Source organism: Lepisma saccharinum, unplaced genomic scaffold (genome assembly GCF_977018435.1).
Source record: "Lepisma saccharinum unplaced genomic scaffold, izLepSacc3.1 HAP1_SCAFFOLD_536, whole genome shotgun sequence".
In the NCBI taxonomy this organism is placed as follows: Eukaryota; Metazoa; Arthropoda; class Insecta; order Zygentoma; family Lepismatidae; genus Lepisma; species Lepisma saccharinum.
The window spans coordinates 148,402-166,581 of record NW_028143216.1 but is presented as its reverse complement, the minus strand read 5'-3'; the positions used below and the strand labels follow the sequence as shown (position 1 = coordinate 166,581).

General features: G+C 36.1%; 1 protein-coding gene across 1 annotated transcript in view; it reads right to left on the bottom strand.

The window, feature by feature from the left end:
* LOC145983005 (calpain-5-like) overlaps nucleotides 1-18,180 on the bottom strand; it is a gene marked incomplete at its 3' end in the record, with an annotated part of 106,028 nt that overhangs the window by 11,994 nt on the left and 75,854 nt on the right. The window contains exons 9-10 of the mRNA XM_083116286.1: nucleotides 13,829-14,003; nucleotides 3,328-3,453 (exon numbers count right to left, since the gene is read on the bottom strand). Coding sequence (XP_082972412.1) covers nucleotides 3,328-3,453; nucleotides 13,829-14,003 — 301 coding nt within the window. The remainder of the gene's footprint in view (nucleotides 1-3,327; nucleotides 3,454-13,828; nucleotides 14,004-18,180) is intronic.

Below are 18,180 nucleotides of genomic sequence, written 5' to 3'. Positions count from 1 at the left end.
TAAAATCGAGGAAAATTTTTTGCTATGTGGGGACATCAAGATTGAATGTATAATGCGGGAAACATAAAATCGGGGTTCCACTGTATTATGTTTAGACTAGGGATGGTCAAACATGGATAAAATTTTATCAAGACATCAGATAATTTTCTATCCAGATATCCAAGCTGTCTGGATTATCCACATTATCTGCATATTCAGATATCCAAATATTTGGATTATCCCAATTATCCAAAATGTCTGGATAGGCAAATGTGTGTAATATCCACACAGTTTTATCATTTATCCATTTTATGGGCACTATATGCACTATCTGGATATCCAAATTATCTGAATATTCATATTATCCATTACATCCAAAACAGATATCAGATAATTTGGATATTTGTTATCAGGATTTTGTGGTCATTCCTAGTTTAGACATGCACACAGGAGGCATGTAGAAATGTACCCAAAAATGCACCGTTGATCAGGACTCAAGCTTGAGACTCAAAAATACCATGGCATTTCTTGTACAGATCTTCTGAGTCAGCCAGTAATGGCATAATTTGCTTATGTAATTTAACCTATGTGGATATTACCCCAACCAGTAGTACATTTTATGCTTGAGTCCAAACATAATACAATATTCAGTTCTGGACTAGGAGATACTTCACAGGATACCAAAGTTTGCACGCACACACGTAAGACCTCGTTTTCGTTAATATTCCCGTGAGCAGCAGCAATTTTTAATAAATGATCATTATAAAGCATAGTTTACCCTCCAATAGGCTATGTATTCTTCATTCAAAATGCTGCCTAAGTCTATTAAACATGAAATATTTATTGTCAAGAAGAATATGTTGACATATAAACAAATAATCCTACTGAATTTTTATTTGCGTATAGTTGTAATCAATAATTTGCATAACACCCCTATTGCAATATTCATGTGTCAAATTTGAACTGATATGCCACTTACATAGGTACATTATTCTCGAGCACTGTAGTGAAAATAAGTGACTGAAGTAACACTGCTATCAGATATATCCAATGACGGGAATCAGGGCCGTCTTTACGAATCTGCGACGCGTGTCACCGCACAGGCCTCATGCTTTGAGGGGCCTCACGCTTCCAAATCAGTTATTTGCTCATTTGTGTTCATTGGTAATTGTGAGGGAACAGAGCACAGGTTGGAACAATTTTGACACAGGTAAAACAGTGCAAGGAAAAATTGCCAGGGTCAGATCAGTAGCTAAGTTGGTAGAGCAATGGCAAGGTATGCCAGAGATATGGATTTAAGTCCTGGTTAAGCCTAAATTTTTAATCAAATTTCTACAAGAATCACACACACATATACAAAGTGCTCAAAAAAAAATAATTGTATAATTTGATATTTACAGAATGGAATGTGATATAGCTCTTGCAGGGGATGGGATATGCCAGGAATAAGTCAGAAAGCAAAAATCCACATTTGAAGGCAAAGATGAAGTGTTTTTACATGAACCAAAACCGAGCGCATCGAGTGTGAATAAGCTGGTCATGGCATGCAACGGATTCTGTGATCTTAAAGGACAGGAGCACAGAATCGTCACAAGGAATACATATGTTACGTATCATGTTTTCAAAATATGTGATATTTTGCATAAACAAGAGTGGCTTTCATAGTTAAATTGTGATTTTCAATTTATCTGAAAGAAATGTACTTTTCCAGGTCCTCAACAATATGCCAGTGCATAATACAATGAAATATAAAACTAAAATTCATGTACAGTCTTGTAATATCTTTAACATTTTTTCAAACTCCATCAAAACAATGTCACTACATAGTATAAATGGACAAATATATATCATAAAGATCATGAATTATTTGTTATATTACAAAAATATATAAATTACACTTAATAAACTTAATTTTCTTCTTTGGCTGTGTGAGTTGCTGTAATGTAACAATCAATTTAATGTAACACTTGTAAAGTGTAATTTATATAATATACTATAAATATCTTGCATTTATTCTAATGTTCTTCTGATATCTATCATTAGTTTCCTAATCACATATTCCAGAGATAGATTGAACAAGAACAGTGTCAAGCCATCTCCTTGTTTGAGATTTTGTTTAACTGAAAAGCTCTCTCCCATATTTGCTTATATCTTCACACATGCTTTGGTGTTCTGCATGGTCATTTCTACCAATCGAATTAATTTTGTGGGTATTCTGAATGTTCTCAATATGTTTCCAATTTTAGTTCTGTCAATGGAGTCATATATGTTCCCTTCCTACACTTCTCCAGTATCTGTCTGAGTGTGTATTTGATCTATTGTAGACCTGCCTTTTGCGAAGCCGGCTTGGTACTCTCCTAATGCTTCTTCTGTATATGGTTGTAGTCTTTCCCTAAGTATGCTTGTCAATATCTTGTGTGCTACGCACAGCATTAGAATATAAGTCGACCCAAATAGTTGGGTATGCAGATGAAATTAATATCATAGGAAGATCAATAAGATCAATTAAAGAAGTGGTGGAAACACTACACAAGAAAGGGAAGGAAATTGGATTACAAATTAATACAAATAAAACAAAAGTATTAGTCCAAAGAAAGTAAAGCGAAAGGAAAATAATATAAAAATTGGAGAACATGAGTTGGAGGTCGTATTAAGCTTCCCTTATCTAGGAGTATTCATCACAGACAAAAATGACGAGATGATTGAAGTAAGAAATATAATACAAAGAGCCAATAAATCAAACTTCTAATTACTACCTTTGATTAAATATCATGGACCAAAGTTACTTTGTATAAAACCTAATACGCAGCATAATGATATAGGGGAGTGAAAAATGGACCTTTAATCAAAGTGCAGCTGAAATGGTGGACTTGTTTGAATGGAAAATATTTGCACTAATAAAAGTGCAAGATATTTGGAGAATAAGAACCAACCAGGAATTATTTGAACTTTACAAAGATGTCCCCATATCAACATATATAAGAGCTAAAAGGTTAGAGTGGGCAGAACATGTAATCAGGATGGATGAAAGCCGAATCTGGGGAAGACCCAGAAACAGATGGGAAGAAGAGGTTGCAGCAGACACAGTACAACTGCTGAGAACTGGAAGAGAGCAGCTTTGGATAGGATGGGATGGAAGAGGAAGATTGAGGAGGCCATGGAAGAAGATGAAGAAGAAGAAGATATTTTGCAGTTACACTGTTTTAAATATGCAAATTTATGTAGTACACATGGACATCTTTAAAAAACATACTGGAATATTGCATAAAATAATCTAAAGAAAATGTGTTAAAAAGACCTACATTTCCTCTGCTTACTTTGTATTCTCTAAAAAGAATTCCAATGCACCTTAATAATTGTAAACCCAATGGACAGAGCCTCTTCATCCACTAGTAGCCTCCTTCCATATGATGTCTCCTTGAACTGGTACATCTGGATGAAGACTTGGTCATCCTTGGGGAGGGCAACGATGTACTGCAAGCAGAGAAAACAGATTCATAAGACACAAGTGGAATCAGAGAAGTCTAGAGTTTTGACCTATTGTCTGTGTTATCACTAGAACTAAATATTTATGGTGAATAATTCTCGCCGCACACCGGATCCGACATGAAGCGACAAGTCATTTTTGTTGCAAACCGACTCGGGGAACGTTTAAAATGGGGCTCATATGGGCCGCCACACACTGGACGAAACATTTGACTAGAGTCACATTGCGACAAAACAGTGAAGATCCCGGGAATTTGGTCTCGCAGGAGCACGGTGCGACAAAACACTATGCGCATATGGCATGAGCGAATCCTTTCTTCTCGGTGCACCATCTGCATGCGACTCATCACTGTAATGTTTGACAGCACATATTATATGTAGGTTTGTTGCTGCGGTCAAGGTTCAAAATGGAGCTTGATTACAAAATGAATTGTACATTGTACAAGAAAAGCAATCTTTAGGCCAGTTTTATATTTATTGCTCAATTAACAATGTGTTTGCAGTTCGCAAATTAAACTTTTTCCTTTTTTGCAGAGGTTCATCTATTGATGAATTCATGTGTAAACAGGAAATATATTTACAAGGAAATCTACTCTCTTTTGAGAGGAGATAAATTAACATCACAATGAAAAGTAACTAGAAATACAATGTGAAAGAAAGCTACGCAATTGATTACTCATTTCCTCACACAAAAAGTGTTTCCAAAGCTTCAAAGGCTTTACTGAAATTTCATGTTTTCACGTATTTGTTAGTGATTTTTATTTAGTTTTTGTACAAACAAAACTTATATGTACATATAAAGTGCCAAAATGGTAGGGGGATAGAAACATCCCTGGTAGTAATGAAAATTAACTTTTGTTGCCAGGTAAAATTGGCTCCTATGGGGGTATCCCTGATCTCCCATTCCCCATTACCTCGCACACACTGTCGTGTAACACCCTTAACAACTTCATTTTTGTTAACAATTTGTAACATTATCTTGTCATGGAACACTACTATGGATGGCATTAAAATAATCGACACCTCTTTTGCTCTCTCATTCTTGTATGAAGAACACAGCAAGACTCATCTTGCCTCGTCATGTTGGTTTGTGACTCGTCACGTTGTGTCTCATTGTGTTGCATCGCATCGTGTCAGATCTGGTTTGCGGCTGGCCTAAAAGATCAAGATTTCGGTACAAAAACTGGGCACATTTCAGGATCAAAATTATGCATATTTCATGGACATGTGTGTTACATGAATTTTGCACAATTTCCAGGATATTTAGAGCAGTGGCGAATCCAGAAGTTACAGTTGGGAGGGGAGAATTTCAGTCAGGTCTCTCACCTCACCGAGAATCAATTCCAAGCAACACTTACACTATTTTACATAAACAATTTATAGTGCCGTAAACAGGAACTAAGCAGACATCCTGTTCTAGAGATTAGATTATTGTATAGCAAAAATAGGGATGTAGGACTGGAATAGATGGTTACAGAGTTTGAGTTATAAATGCACTTTATGCACAGATAAGACTAATTGGGACTGGACCTACAGTTTAAAAGTGGGATCCGAATCAGTATGTACCTCCTCCGGATATTGAACCCTTGATTACAAGGTGACAATGGTACCATTACACCATCAGGGAAGCTCCAAATAGATGATTATTACTAATATTTTATGTCATCATAATTCTTCCCATTGCCACGGTAAATTGAATAATCAGATACATGGAGTAAAGTAAATAAACAAAGAAAACAAAGATCAAGATGTCTTCAAGATGGGTTCAATCTCCTTTTCAGACACATTTTACAGTGGTTTGGATCCAAATTTGAACTGTAGTTCCAGTTCCGGTTAGCCTGTCACGTTAAAAAATGTCCTCAATCCTGTTAAACTTTGTGATAAAAGACAGAACACTTGAGTCCTCAAAAGTACAGTTGAACCTGAGTTACACGTATGTCAAAGTGAAGAGAAAATAATATGTATAACTCAGATTTACTTACAAATCAGATTTAGGTACCAAGTCATATAACTATTAAAATACTGTAATTGTATCTATTTTAAGGAACAAGATATAAGTAATTGTATCTATTTTGAGGAACAAGTTATAAGACACATTACTCTATCGCTATTTATTTATCGCTTTTGTTTTCAACATGTCACCATTAACTGGTAGAGCTGCAGCATGTTTTTGCCAAAATCATGTAAGAAGCACCTTTTCTGCATATCTTCCCTCTTGCTTACAGCTGTGTTTTGTTGATTTACTACCCAATTTCTTTTACTAATGACTCTGCAAAGTATGGTATAAGCAATGCCTAAATCTGCAGCTATTTCTAACTAACTAACTAACTCTCTAGCATTCTTAAACCCGAAGGTTCATGGCCGCAGCAACATAGGCCTTCCATCTGTCCCTATCTTGAGCAAGATCTATGTACTCTTTGCCATCCCTACCGATTTCCTTTAGGTCCATCTCAACGTTGTCCCTCCATCTTCGTCTTGGCCTTCCTATAGGTCTCTTACCATCAGGTTTCCCAACAAGAATCCTGTAAACTCCTCTTTCGTGCCACATGGCCTGCCTACCTAAGTCTTCTTGATTTAATTATTCTAATAATATCTGGACATGAATACAAATTATGTAGTTCTAAATTATGTAACCTTCTCCACTCACCAGTCTCCTCATCCCTTTTAGGTCCAAAGATTTTCCTAAGGACCTTATTTTCAAATACTCTCAATTTATGTTCCTCTTTCAATGTAAGGGACCAAGTTTCACACCCATATAATACTACAGGCAAAATTACTGTTTTGTATATTTTAACTTTTAGTTTCTTAGATATTAAACGAGAAGACAAAAGTTTATGAAGAGAGAAGTAACATGCATTTCCTCAATTCAGCCTACTTTTTATTTCCTCTTTAACTTCCAAACCTATCTCTTTAGCAGTTTTGAAAAATATTTTAGCATTATTCTTAATTGTATTCATATCATCCCCTAATAACTCTACATCATCTGCATATGCTAACAACTGAGTCACACCACTTAATTTTAGTCCTTCTTTAGTTTCTTTTACCTTCCTAACAGCATATTCTAAGGCAAAATTAAAGAGCAATGGAGATAATACATCTCCTTGTTTTAACCCATCATGGATTGTAAATTTGTCAGACACATTAATACCCACACGAATTTTACTCTCTGTTTCACTGGTGCATACTTTTATCATGCTAAAAAGCTTCTTAGGTATTCCAAACTTGACTAATATATTATATAATTTATCTCTTTTGACCGAATCATATGCTTTTTTGAAATCAATGAATAGCTGATAGACATTTTGATTATATTCCCACTTTTTTCAAGTGTCTGTCTAATGTGAAACGTTTGATCTGTTAATCTGTTGATCTATAATTTCATTAGCATATGGGGTTAGTCTTGTTAAAATAATGTTAGATAATATTTTATATGTTGTCGAGAGTAGAGAAATTTCCCGGTAATTATTGCAGTTCATTTTATCACCTTTTTTAAACACAGGGACAATTATGGATTCTTTCCACTGTTGAGGGATTTCTTCTTTATTCCATATTAAACAAATTAATTTATGAATTTGACATATTAACAAATTTCCACCATATTTAATTAACTCAGCTGGTATTAAATCAATGCCAGGTGCATTGTTATTCTTTAGCCTTTTAAAAGCATCTTTAACTTCAGTCAAGTTATTTCAGTTTTAGTTTTATGTGGATTAGCGTATACTTCCCGTATGAATTTTACGAGGGGCATGTAAAAAAAGGCAGATTGGTTATTACAGAGAATAAAACAAGTGGGATTTTTTATTTTTATTTTGATGCTATGCAAGTGCAAACCCTGGCTATTTTTCTACATAGTCACCATGACGCTCCAAGCATTTTTAGTACCGTGGAACAAGTTTACGTAGACCTTCTGCGTAGAAATCTGCCACCTGGGATCTCAGTCAGTTGAGAACTGATGTCTTGAGAACTTCACTATCATCGAAACGTTGAGAAGCAAGCCACTTTTTGAGGTGAAGGAACAGAAAGTAATCACTTGGGACAAGATCAGGACTGTATGGTGGGTGATTAAAACGTTCCCATCGGAATTTTTGAATTGTCACAACGGTACCCAACTGTGTGTGGGCAGGCGTTGTCATGAATAAGCAGAATTCCAAACCTTAACATTCCTCTTCGCCAGTTTTGGATGGCACGTCGCAGATTAGACAGTGTTTGGCAATGCACATCTGCTGTGATGGTTCATCCCGGTTCCAGGAAATCCAGGATTACACCTTTTTGGTCCCAAAACACGGTTGCCATGATTTTGCGATGGAGATTCATGTTCTTCAAGGAACATTAGCAATTTTATATTGGTTCAGTCGAATATTGATTATTGTTAACAGTAAATTTATATCAGTACTTTATCAGAATTGGGAAAATTTGATAGCAGTACGCTTTCTAATACCAGTAACAAAAATTAATTCAAGAATAAAATCTCTGTGTATATGGGTCATTCTCAAAAAAAGGGGTAGAAACCTTGCCCGGCAGTCATAAAAAAGGTTTTAAAAATATTTACACATTTTTTTTTTTCAGTACGAGTTAATTGAGTCATTAGTTACAAGATTCATCATCTTTATTTCTTCCAGAAATAATCTTTCCTCTTACCAGAATTTTACAAAGAATATGTATATTTACCCCTCTGTGGACTCTGCATTCAAAATTTATGGATGTATTGATTATTTATTTATTTATTAACGCCTTGTTTTAAATGGCGGAGTTAAGGCCGTACAAAGCCTTTTCTTCCACTCAACCATACACATAAAATTATACATTATTATATTATACACAAAGTACATTAAGTCGTTTCACATAAGTCCACACACACACATTATACTCATACACACAAGTCTTAACACCCTGAATATAACACACAAAATATAAAATATATAATACACAAAATATGATATTGGAATGCAAAATTTAAAATTGTATAGAAGTAATTACAAAGTATTTGTCCTTTGCATATGTCCTTTGGTCTGCTTGACAGGGGAAGATCTAACGAGAATTCTGAAGAGAGTGGCGAACACGTCTGCTAAAGGAAGCGACGGATCTTACTGTTCTAGTGCTTTCTGGCAACTGATTCCATAGTCTTACAGCCGATACAGAGAAAGAGTTGGAGAAGAAGTTTGATCTGTGGACGGGGATAGAGAGAGATGAGGAGCTTTCGGCTGTGCTGACCGCAGGGGGCGGAGTGCCAGGGCAATTAGCAGAGCGACGACCCTCTTCAGAATTTCGTCCACTGACACCGAGATGCGTTGTTGCCAGATTAGCCATTTTTAAAATTGAGGTTTAACGAACAGAAACAAGATGGGAGAAGAAACATTAGCATACCAAAATTAAATTTAGAATTATTACTTACCCTGTCAAGCAGAATAACATGGAGGAAAGCATCAGGGAATGACACATACACACACGCACACATTAAAAGACGATAACATAAACAAGAACCCGGACAAAAAACCCACACTAAGCACACATGATTTGAACACATCACACACACAATTATTCATACACAGTGTATCATAACGACAAAAGTCACATATGCTCTTCATTACACTTCATACTCAGTTCGCGTTGCACCCCATCTCAAGGGAGAACGTCAAGATCCTCGGGGGAAGATATAAGGTAGCGACGACCTCCGTGAGATACGAAGGCATTGCATGTCCAACGCGATCCTTTGCCTCCCGCAAAACCCTCTGTCTGTAGGGAGTTAGCAACTCTGTAATTAATAGGGACGAGTTCTTTAGCATCTTCTTTGACTTCCACACCTCGTTCCTGGAGTGGTAGCTTACAAATTTCACTATGATGGGGCGTTTTCCCGATCTCAAGACTTCCGCAGACAATCTTTTTGGAGGGCCAAGCCTGTGGCACTGGTCAACGTGCTCGAGCTTGATGTGCTGCAACTGAAGCTTATTTTGAAAAGTCTGGAGCACGATGCTGTCCACGTCTTCGTTGGTGGTTTCGGGGACCCCATGCAACAAAATGCAGTTCCTCCTAGAGTACTGTGCTAGGTCATCTATTTCAATGGTGTTCTTGTGTATCTGCTTGTCCATGCTGTCTAGGTCTCGCCGCAGTGCTGTCATGGAGTTGCTCGTCGAACTCTTAAATTCCACAAACTCCTCTCTGAGGTTCAGGAGTGTCTTGCGGAGGTCAGCATCTTCTTGCACCGATCCATGGTTGTCTAGCAACTCATCAAGCCGTTGCTAGAATGCTTCCATAGTTTTGCCTATTTCTTCCACTTTTGCCGAAACAACTGATAGTGTAGGCTTGGACATGATAACAACCCCGAAGATCCACACGGTGAAGCTATTGACCTGGCGGAAGATGTAGCAACATACAGCGGTGGAGAATAGAATGCCAGGCTAGCTGAGGGGTGAAAGCGCGGAGCTCTATTCAAGCATGTCCATCCACTACAACTCACAAGTGGTAGATTATTTTAATATCTTTTCCTACAGACAAGTAAAGTTTTAATAGATTATGATTAATGAAGTAATCAATGAACATTAAAAAATAATTTCATGAAGATCATAGTTGAGTAAAATATTAAAATATAATGTCCCATGGGGAGCTTTCAACTCCGTGGACACTGATAAAAAGTTCCTATAAAAATCCACAGTGTGCAGCACTGTTAACTCCACATTAGGAATTGAAGGGAATGAAAGCCATTGTGATTTTAAGGGACAGTTGGAGGTGCTTGTCTTGACTTTTTTTTAGATTTTTGGGATTAAATCCTTATATATTCCAACTTCGAAGCATTTACTTCCAAGAAAATTCTTATGATCAAAAACAAATAAAGTTCACGTCTACTTTTCACCAAGGTAAAGGTTATGACAGAAAAAGTTTGGTTGCTTAAAAGGGAAATAACACAAGTGAAAGCACAAATGAAAGTTTCCTCCATAGACAAGCCCATTTTACAAATTTAATTTTATAATTAACTAGGAGCAAATTATCTTGGCCAAGGTTAGCATTTGATTAGGTTCTTGAAGGACAGAATATTTCATTATTTTTAGATTTGCCACAATTTTACATTTTGTGAAATCATCATCTCATTCAAGCCCAATTTTTTGAGAATGACCATATAATTAAAAACCAAGGTGGGGAGATAAATATTTTTTTTAAACCGTATTACAGCACATAATATATAAAACCAATATATTCACGCTTTTAACAAAATAACTTTACAAATAGACACACTATCCATTAATGTGTGATGCAAAATAAACTTATATCTAATGCCTGTATCTTCCAAAGTAGATTGTGTAAAGTAGGTTAATGAAGTTATTGTATTAATAATTACATTAGTTGTAATTTTTATTATCAACAGGTAAGAGCATATTCTAATTCCTCAGATGTACTTTATTGGGACTCTTGGATCAATTGGATCATTTTCCCTGAGACTTCCATGAGATTTTCAGGTTTCCAGGTTTTTCCAGGTGTGTGGGAACCCTGACCAAATTACGCAGAACTGAGTTAAGTATAAAGCAGTCTCAACTGTATTAAGAATAATAATACTACATATATATGTACATTAGAATGTTAAGAAGAAGAAGACAACTTGCGGTTAATAAAACCAAATGCCTAAATAAACAAGTCTTTGTACACTTCACTTTACATGATCCATCATATTTTTCAATGCTCATCAATATAAACCTGCATTGGGAGGCGGGATCACACCTATCACTCTCCCCATGGATTCGTGCCTGATTTAGACTCCTTCAAAGTGCCATGCATCATTTTTGTGAATTCCACGAGGTAAACGGTTCCCAGAAAAGTATCAGCCAATATTGAATTGAATTGAATTGAATTGAATTGACTTTATTGCTGGGCGATGTTCAGCTGTTGCTGGTCTACCACCTAACCCCAAAAAGTACAGATTAAAATAAAAATAAAATAAAATTCAAGATTACAAAGAAAATGAACAAGAAAGTACAATAAAACACAAATGGAATAAAATCTCATACAATAGAACAGATAAAAATTAAAAATTAAAATGAAATTCAGATTACAAAGAAATTGATCAAGAAAGTACAATAAAATACAATAGGAATAAAATCATATACATTGGAACAATATTGGCAGTGAATTAGATAATAAAGTAACTGAAGTCGAGAAAGATGATAGTAAGAGAAAAATAAATTCTGGCAACTCACAGTATTTATCATTATTCATATGTTGATTTACCCTGTTTCTGATCGTGGATCAGTGATTCGCGGAGCATATCGCGAAAACGTCTGAAGTTTTGATTTTTGGTTAGATTTGGTAGTGCAATCCAGGCTTTGGGTGCTGCCTAACTGAAAGAGGCCTGATAAGCTGGAGTTCTGCAACGAGGTAAGCTGAAACGGGCAGCGTTTCTGGTTGAATGCGAATGAATTTTGATTCTGAAGTTTAATTTCGAAAAGAGGTAGTTTGATACATCGGTTAAAATTTGTTGACACGAATGCTCATCAGAGAACTACAACCCAAATTACAGCCTCCCTTCCACGTAGTACACCCTGGACTGCATTCTGCAGACTAGCAAGTCTCTGGCATGTGGACTCAGAGCCACCGTTATCCTCTGCAGGCCCATGTTGTGTTGTCTCTGTTTATGATTGTCATCACCGTTCAGCTTCATCTTCTCAATTAGCCAAAAGTTGCAGAAAGGAGAAGCTAAATAAACTCAATCAATCAGAAAATTAAACAAACAATGAAACTGCCTTCTCATATGATACTCATTGCGTTCAACTTAGCTAGCTTTGCCACTCTAGTACCTCAGTAATAACTAGGGTGCAGATTATTGCCTATTTACTTTTCTTTATTCCTTCATAGTAAAACAATAGGCTTTAATGTCTTAAGTTCGTTTCATGGTGTTAATAGTTCAAAAACACATTTTCATAGTGCCTATAAATACCTATTTTGAGGGTGAGTGTCTATTTGGCTTAATCATGCCTAAAATGCCTATTCTGCAATTTTTGCTTACTTCTGCTTTCCCTACATTGAAGAAGGTAACCCTTTGTGTATGTTGAACTGACTGAAATCTGGTATTCACCAGATTTGAGAGTTGCAAGGGATGGCAGATCTTTGGAAATACCAAATGTCCCTTAATCAGGGTAAGCAAACTGGACAACCTGTTGGTGACTCATACTTGGACAAAACGACGCCAACCCACCTTTTTCTTTTCAGCTTAAAGCTTGTAGGAGTCAGTCAGTACTCATTTGCTTTGTTGTGTGTGTGTGTGAAAGAAGCAGGTAAGTTATCTGTGAAGATATCGTGTTCATGTGTTTAAAAATGCCAAAGCACAAAACAGCCAGATGTGTGTGTATTAATTTAAAAATGGATTGCTGCCGAAACATATTTTGCCACTGACGGAATATTTGATGTCTGTTATTTAGCGTCACATTCCTTCCACTTTTGGCTAATTGCGATGATAAGAATGAGTGATGATACGAAATTTATAAAGGAACACTAAAAAAACCACCCATGCACAGGTCGGAATTCAAACCCGGGACCTGTGGTGTCATAGGCAACCACTATGACTATACTAACCACTCCACCACAGAGGTTGCCTCGCTGACAAAGAAGTAATTTTCTGTCAAGCTTGTGTTAAATTACTTTATAAATAAATATTTTATCCCACATGTACATATTTTTATCTAATGGCTTTGTTCAAAACTCTCAGCTACTGACGAGATTTCCGGCTCCTCTAAAAATGTTTTCCTACCATTCGCGTTATTCTGATACAAGGATAAATGGTGAGGAAAGCACACTGTGACGAGGCGTCATTTTCAATTTTTTTTCCCATCACGTGTGAACAATTGGGCACGCAACTTGGGCATTTGTTCAAATTGGCACAATTGTTAGCAAAAGCTCTTTATGTGAGAATTACTTCAACTGACAATTCCCCACGAATGTGAATTTTGATCAAAATAGTGTTAATAGTTTGTGAATAGTCAGTGGACTTTAATGCATAAAACTGTAATGCTAATACAGTGTAGGCAGTGGCATGCCCAGGGTTACATGTACTTTTTTTGTAGTCAGTCCTCATTTTACAATCTTTTCCTGCCTTTGATAAAATCTTTTTTTTAGGAATACTGGGCCAAAGGGGGGTTATGATGCCCTCGAACCTCCCCCTTCACACACCCCTGGACACGCCCTGAGTATAACTGTGCATTGGAAGAAGAAAATTGAAATAAGTTCACGTTCAATGCCTATTTGAATGTCTTTTTCTATTTTGTGTTGCCTTTCAAGTGCCTTTTCTTATTTTATAGCACCCTTTTAAGTGCCAATTAACTAGTCACACCCCTAACTGCTTAACATTTTTCATTTTTGAAACGTGCACAGAAAAACTCAATACCTGTGGATTGTTGAAGAATGTTTCTATGTAGTCAATACTCCCACCAGCTCTATTAACCTTGTCCGTCATGTACCAGCTCCCAGCAATCTCAGCCTGCCTCCAGTCCTCTCCCAAATTCACAATATAGCAGATATGCAGTTCTGTACACTCCTGCAGCAGTTCCAGCCATATTGTCCTAAAGAAAAGAAATCTTTAGTGTTCACAATCTGGCAATTGATCATTAACCTTTAGTGGACAGAGCTTCATTCACGAGGCCAGCCTTTCTCGACAGGACTTTTCAAATGTGCATTTTTCAAACTTGCTGCAATGTAAAAAATCGCAGAATCTCAAAACTAATTGTCATACAGAGATGAAATCATTTTTATTTCCAGAATAGTAGCGCTCTTAGATGTGAAGTTTATATATTGCAATAATGATTGTTAAAGGAAGAAGAAGAAAATATAATTTTTTAAAACAATTGATATTCAGTATGCCTCTGTGGCCACCACAATCACTGCTGCACGCAGAATTGTTTTTACGGGAGGGGTTAGAATTGTAAAGGTGGATAGTACGTAGCTGCTATCTATGGGGATGTTATGCACAATAAGATATTTCTTATATTCAGAACTTTCTACTCTCAAAAATGTCAATTGGGGGTCATTTTAAAGGGAGTTTCCATTTATCGCTCTGGTTTTTCCTGAGTTCTTCACTACTTTTAATTGAAAATGTTGATTTTCTCAAAATTATGGAGGGAGCTGTAGCCCCATCACCCCCTCCCCTGCATATGCCAGTGACCACAATAGACCAATGTGAATGAAAAGTGTAGTTATATAGCAGTCGTACATTCCTACAACCATGCAATGTTTCGTTGAAAACAAGCTGGTACTTCTTGGGGGGGATTACTAAATTGTATAAGAGCAGCAGTGTTGCCAGCCTATGAAAAACTTTTCCAGAATTTCGCTTCTAGCATCAGCCTATGGATGATGGATGGATCACTTTTTCAAGATATATATAATGCCCATCCCCATTAAAAAAAAAAAATTGAAATAACGCATCATTTTCGGGAAATTTTATAAATCGGGCATTTCCCCCTGAAAATGTCGCATTATTACACGTAAAATTTAAATATATCTGCAAAAAGCAGTGGTTGAAGAGATGTACCCCATTTTATAAAATCTATCCCATAATACTCATAGACAAACAAATATAGTAGAACAATATTACTTTCTAGTCAACGGTTATTACATTTAAAGTGTGAAGAAAATCCATGAGAACAAACAAATATATTAAAATAAATTGAAATAATCACATGGAACTCAACAAAAGAGGCAATTATAATCATCAGTTCTTAATTTACCCAGAATTGTATAGCATTGCGATGACATACAGTATTCCGAGCCAAGCATGTGGCATTTTTGGTTACCAATTAGAGTCATACCAGTGTATATCCTGAATGGTGCATACTACGTTGAATATTTAAGCACTTCAGATTGAAACTCGCCTACTTACATCAACTTTCCCCTCTTATAATTTTTCACTATGTGCACTAATAACGAAGTTGCCTATGGAACCGAACTTTTCAGTCACCCTGTATTTCTACTAAACGGAAATTTAAACATCATATTCATGTACGTTAATTTAAACAATATTGTATTTCATTTTTGTTAGACTTTTAATTTTGAATATTAGAAATTTGTCTATCAAAATCTGTTAACATCCATTACCCAACCTACCATACCCTATCCTAACCTAACTTAAATCTAACGTAACTCCAGATCCCATTGGCGTTCCATTTTTAAATTTTGTATACTCATTGAGTAATAGTGTATGTATTTCATGTAATTTTCTGAAAAAAATAATAATTAAAAGACCCATTTTTGAGAAACTTGCTACCAATGTTTTCTTTACACCACCTTCAATTGTTTTTTTACCCTGGCATGGGCACACAATATCTCTTGTGAAAGAGCATTTCAAGAACTTTCCAACTCTGTCCGAATAACTTTTTTAGGTGCCCTGGTTGCCGAAATATTGAAATTTAAAGTTAACAAGATTTTGGAACAAAATGGTCACAAACGCACAGCTTGAAACACTGTAATTTCGGAAATACAATAGATATGGATCTGCAAAGTTGCAAATTTTTCTACCTCAAGTGACCTTTTTAGTATGCCAAATTTCAAATGGATCAAATATGTGAGGTTGAAAAGTGCCCTTTTACTTGCTGCTTTCACATGGAATGTCCCAGGGTAAATTTCCTGCAGCCCAGTACTTAAAAACAGACCCCAAAAGATTGCTGAACTGAAGGGAAATATCCGGTGGAAGATAGAGGACATTTTGGCCGATTTGCTGTGTTGTAGTATGGAAGGTATGACTAAGAGAGCCCATGAATGTTGTATTCGAGGTGGTGTCCATCTACGGGATGCTACCTGTATATTCAAACGATGAACAGTGCTGAGAACTCCTGTATCTAGGTTATGTATTACACACAGTGTTTAATAAATGGGCTTGTTTCATTCCTAGAAATGTGCATTTGAAATGTGTCCCATCAATATGGTTCACATTGCATTAGTGGAAGAGTATTCCACTCCAATCATAAGCATCAAAGTACCAGAGTTTTGCTTCAATATATTCAAGAATTACATCAGAATAAAAATGCCTGTTATGTCATCACAAAATACAGTTTTTTGCACAATATTGGTGCAAAATAAAAGAGACTTGTGAAAAAATTGAGCGGCATTTTTGCTGAACCTGCAAAAACACAAAATGCCTATTAAACCACACGTAAGTATGTACAATATTCATCAAAAATGCAGGTTCGACCAAGCCTCAAACCCAGGTGTTTGGCATACCGTGCCATTGCTCTACCACTGAGCCAGCGAACTGGCCTGGCTTCGCCTGATTATTCACTGCTACTGTTTTAACTGCGTCGAATTTTTTCACTGAAAATTATATGTACTACATCTCCTGTGTGCACCTACTTTAATGAATCACATGTAAGTAGTAGTTACATGTATTTTATTTAATAATTTTTCACATAAATTTATATTTATATGAATATTTCCTGTGTGTGCTAAACTGCAAAATTGCAAAAAAAGCTGGCTTTTTTGAATGTATGGTCTTTTTCTGATTAAAAGACAGCCATTTTGGAAAAAAAATGGAAATTTGGGCTTATTTGGCTCTTTACCAATTGCAGCTAACCAATTCCACTTGAAATGTTAGTCAAGAGATTTAGAGGTTCTAAATGCAATATTTTGGAACCAGCTACGTAATTTTACATGGTGTTGCAGCCAAAAGACACATACATACACAGGGTGGGCACAAAGTCACTTTCCTCAATAAATGAAGAAATCAAATATTTGGGGAAAGCGACTTTGTGCCCACCCTGTATTTTCCATTTCTTCTACAGGATATCATAAAATCAGGGAACTGAGACTTTGAACGTACGTAACTTTTGTACAAAAAGTGATAGATGATAACTTTTAAGCATTTTATGTATTACAGGTGATTTATGTGGTTAATTACGGAGTATTCATAAAAAAAAGTATGATTTTTAGAAATTACGAGGTTTACTGGCAACACTGGTTGTGTCAGAGGGCAGTACCAAGCAGTACCAGGTGTGCCTGACATCTGCCTATGTTATCTTACAGTCGGTATTAACCATGTGGATATTTCTTAAACATTAAAGTATAAAATCATGTTGTACATGAAAGTTCAGTGTGGGCAAAAAGTTACTAAGGTGTAAAAAATGTTTTTGAACCAAGTGAGAACAATCATGGATAAAAGACAGCTGTGGACTTGCTTGCAAAAATTTTCTATCTATAGATTTTCTCTGTTGATATTTACCAAATTGATAAAGGAACGATAAATTTTTAAGCATTTTACGTATTACAGTTGATTTATGTGGTTAATTACAGAGTATTCACAAAAAAGTATGATTTTTAGACATTACGAGGTTTACTGGCAACACTGGTTGTGACAGAGGGCAGTACCAGGTGTGCCCAACATCTGCCTATGTTATTCAATTAGTATCCAGATAAAAGAGACCTGAAAGTTATCGTACAAAAAGATAGGTAGATTAGTTTAATGTTTAAAAAATATCTGCATGCGCAAAATTAATACCCCATGTAAGATTCATGTCTATCACTTCTTGTACAAAAGTTATGTACAGTCAAAAGTCTTGGTTGCATGACTTTTTAGATACCCAGTAGTTATTTACTTGTTTTTGCCATACGTGAGTTTATGTATGTGCCTACCCATTGGCTTATTGGCAACTCTTTTGTCTTGTAATCAATGGGTACCAGGTTTGTTCTTCAGTGGAGACATATTGCATAAATATTCAGAGTCCATTTAAAACTGTAGGTCCAATCCTGATTAGA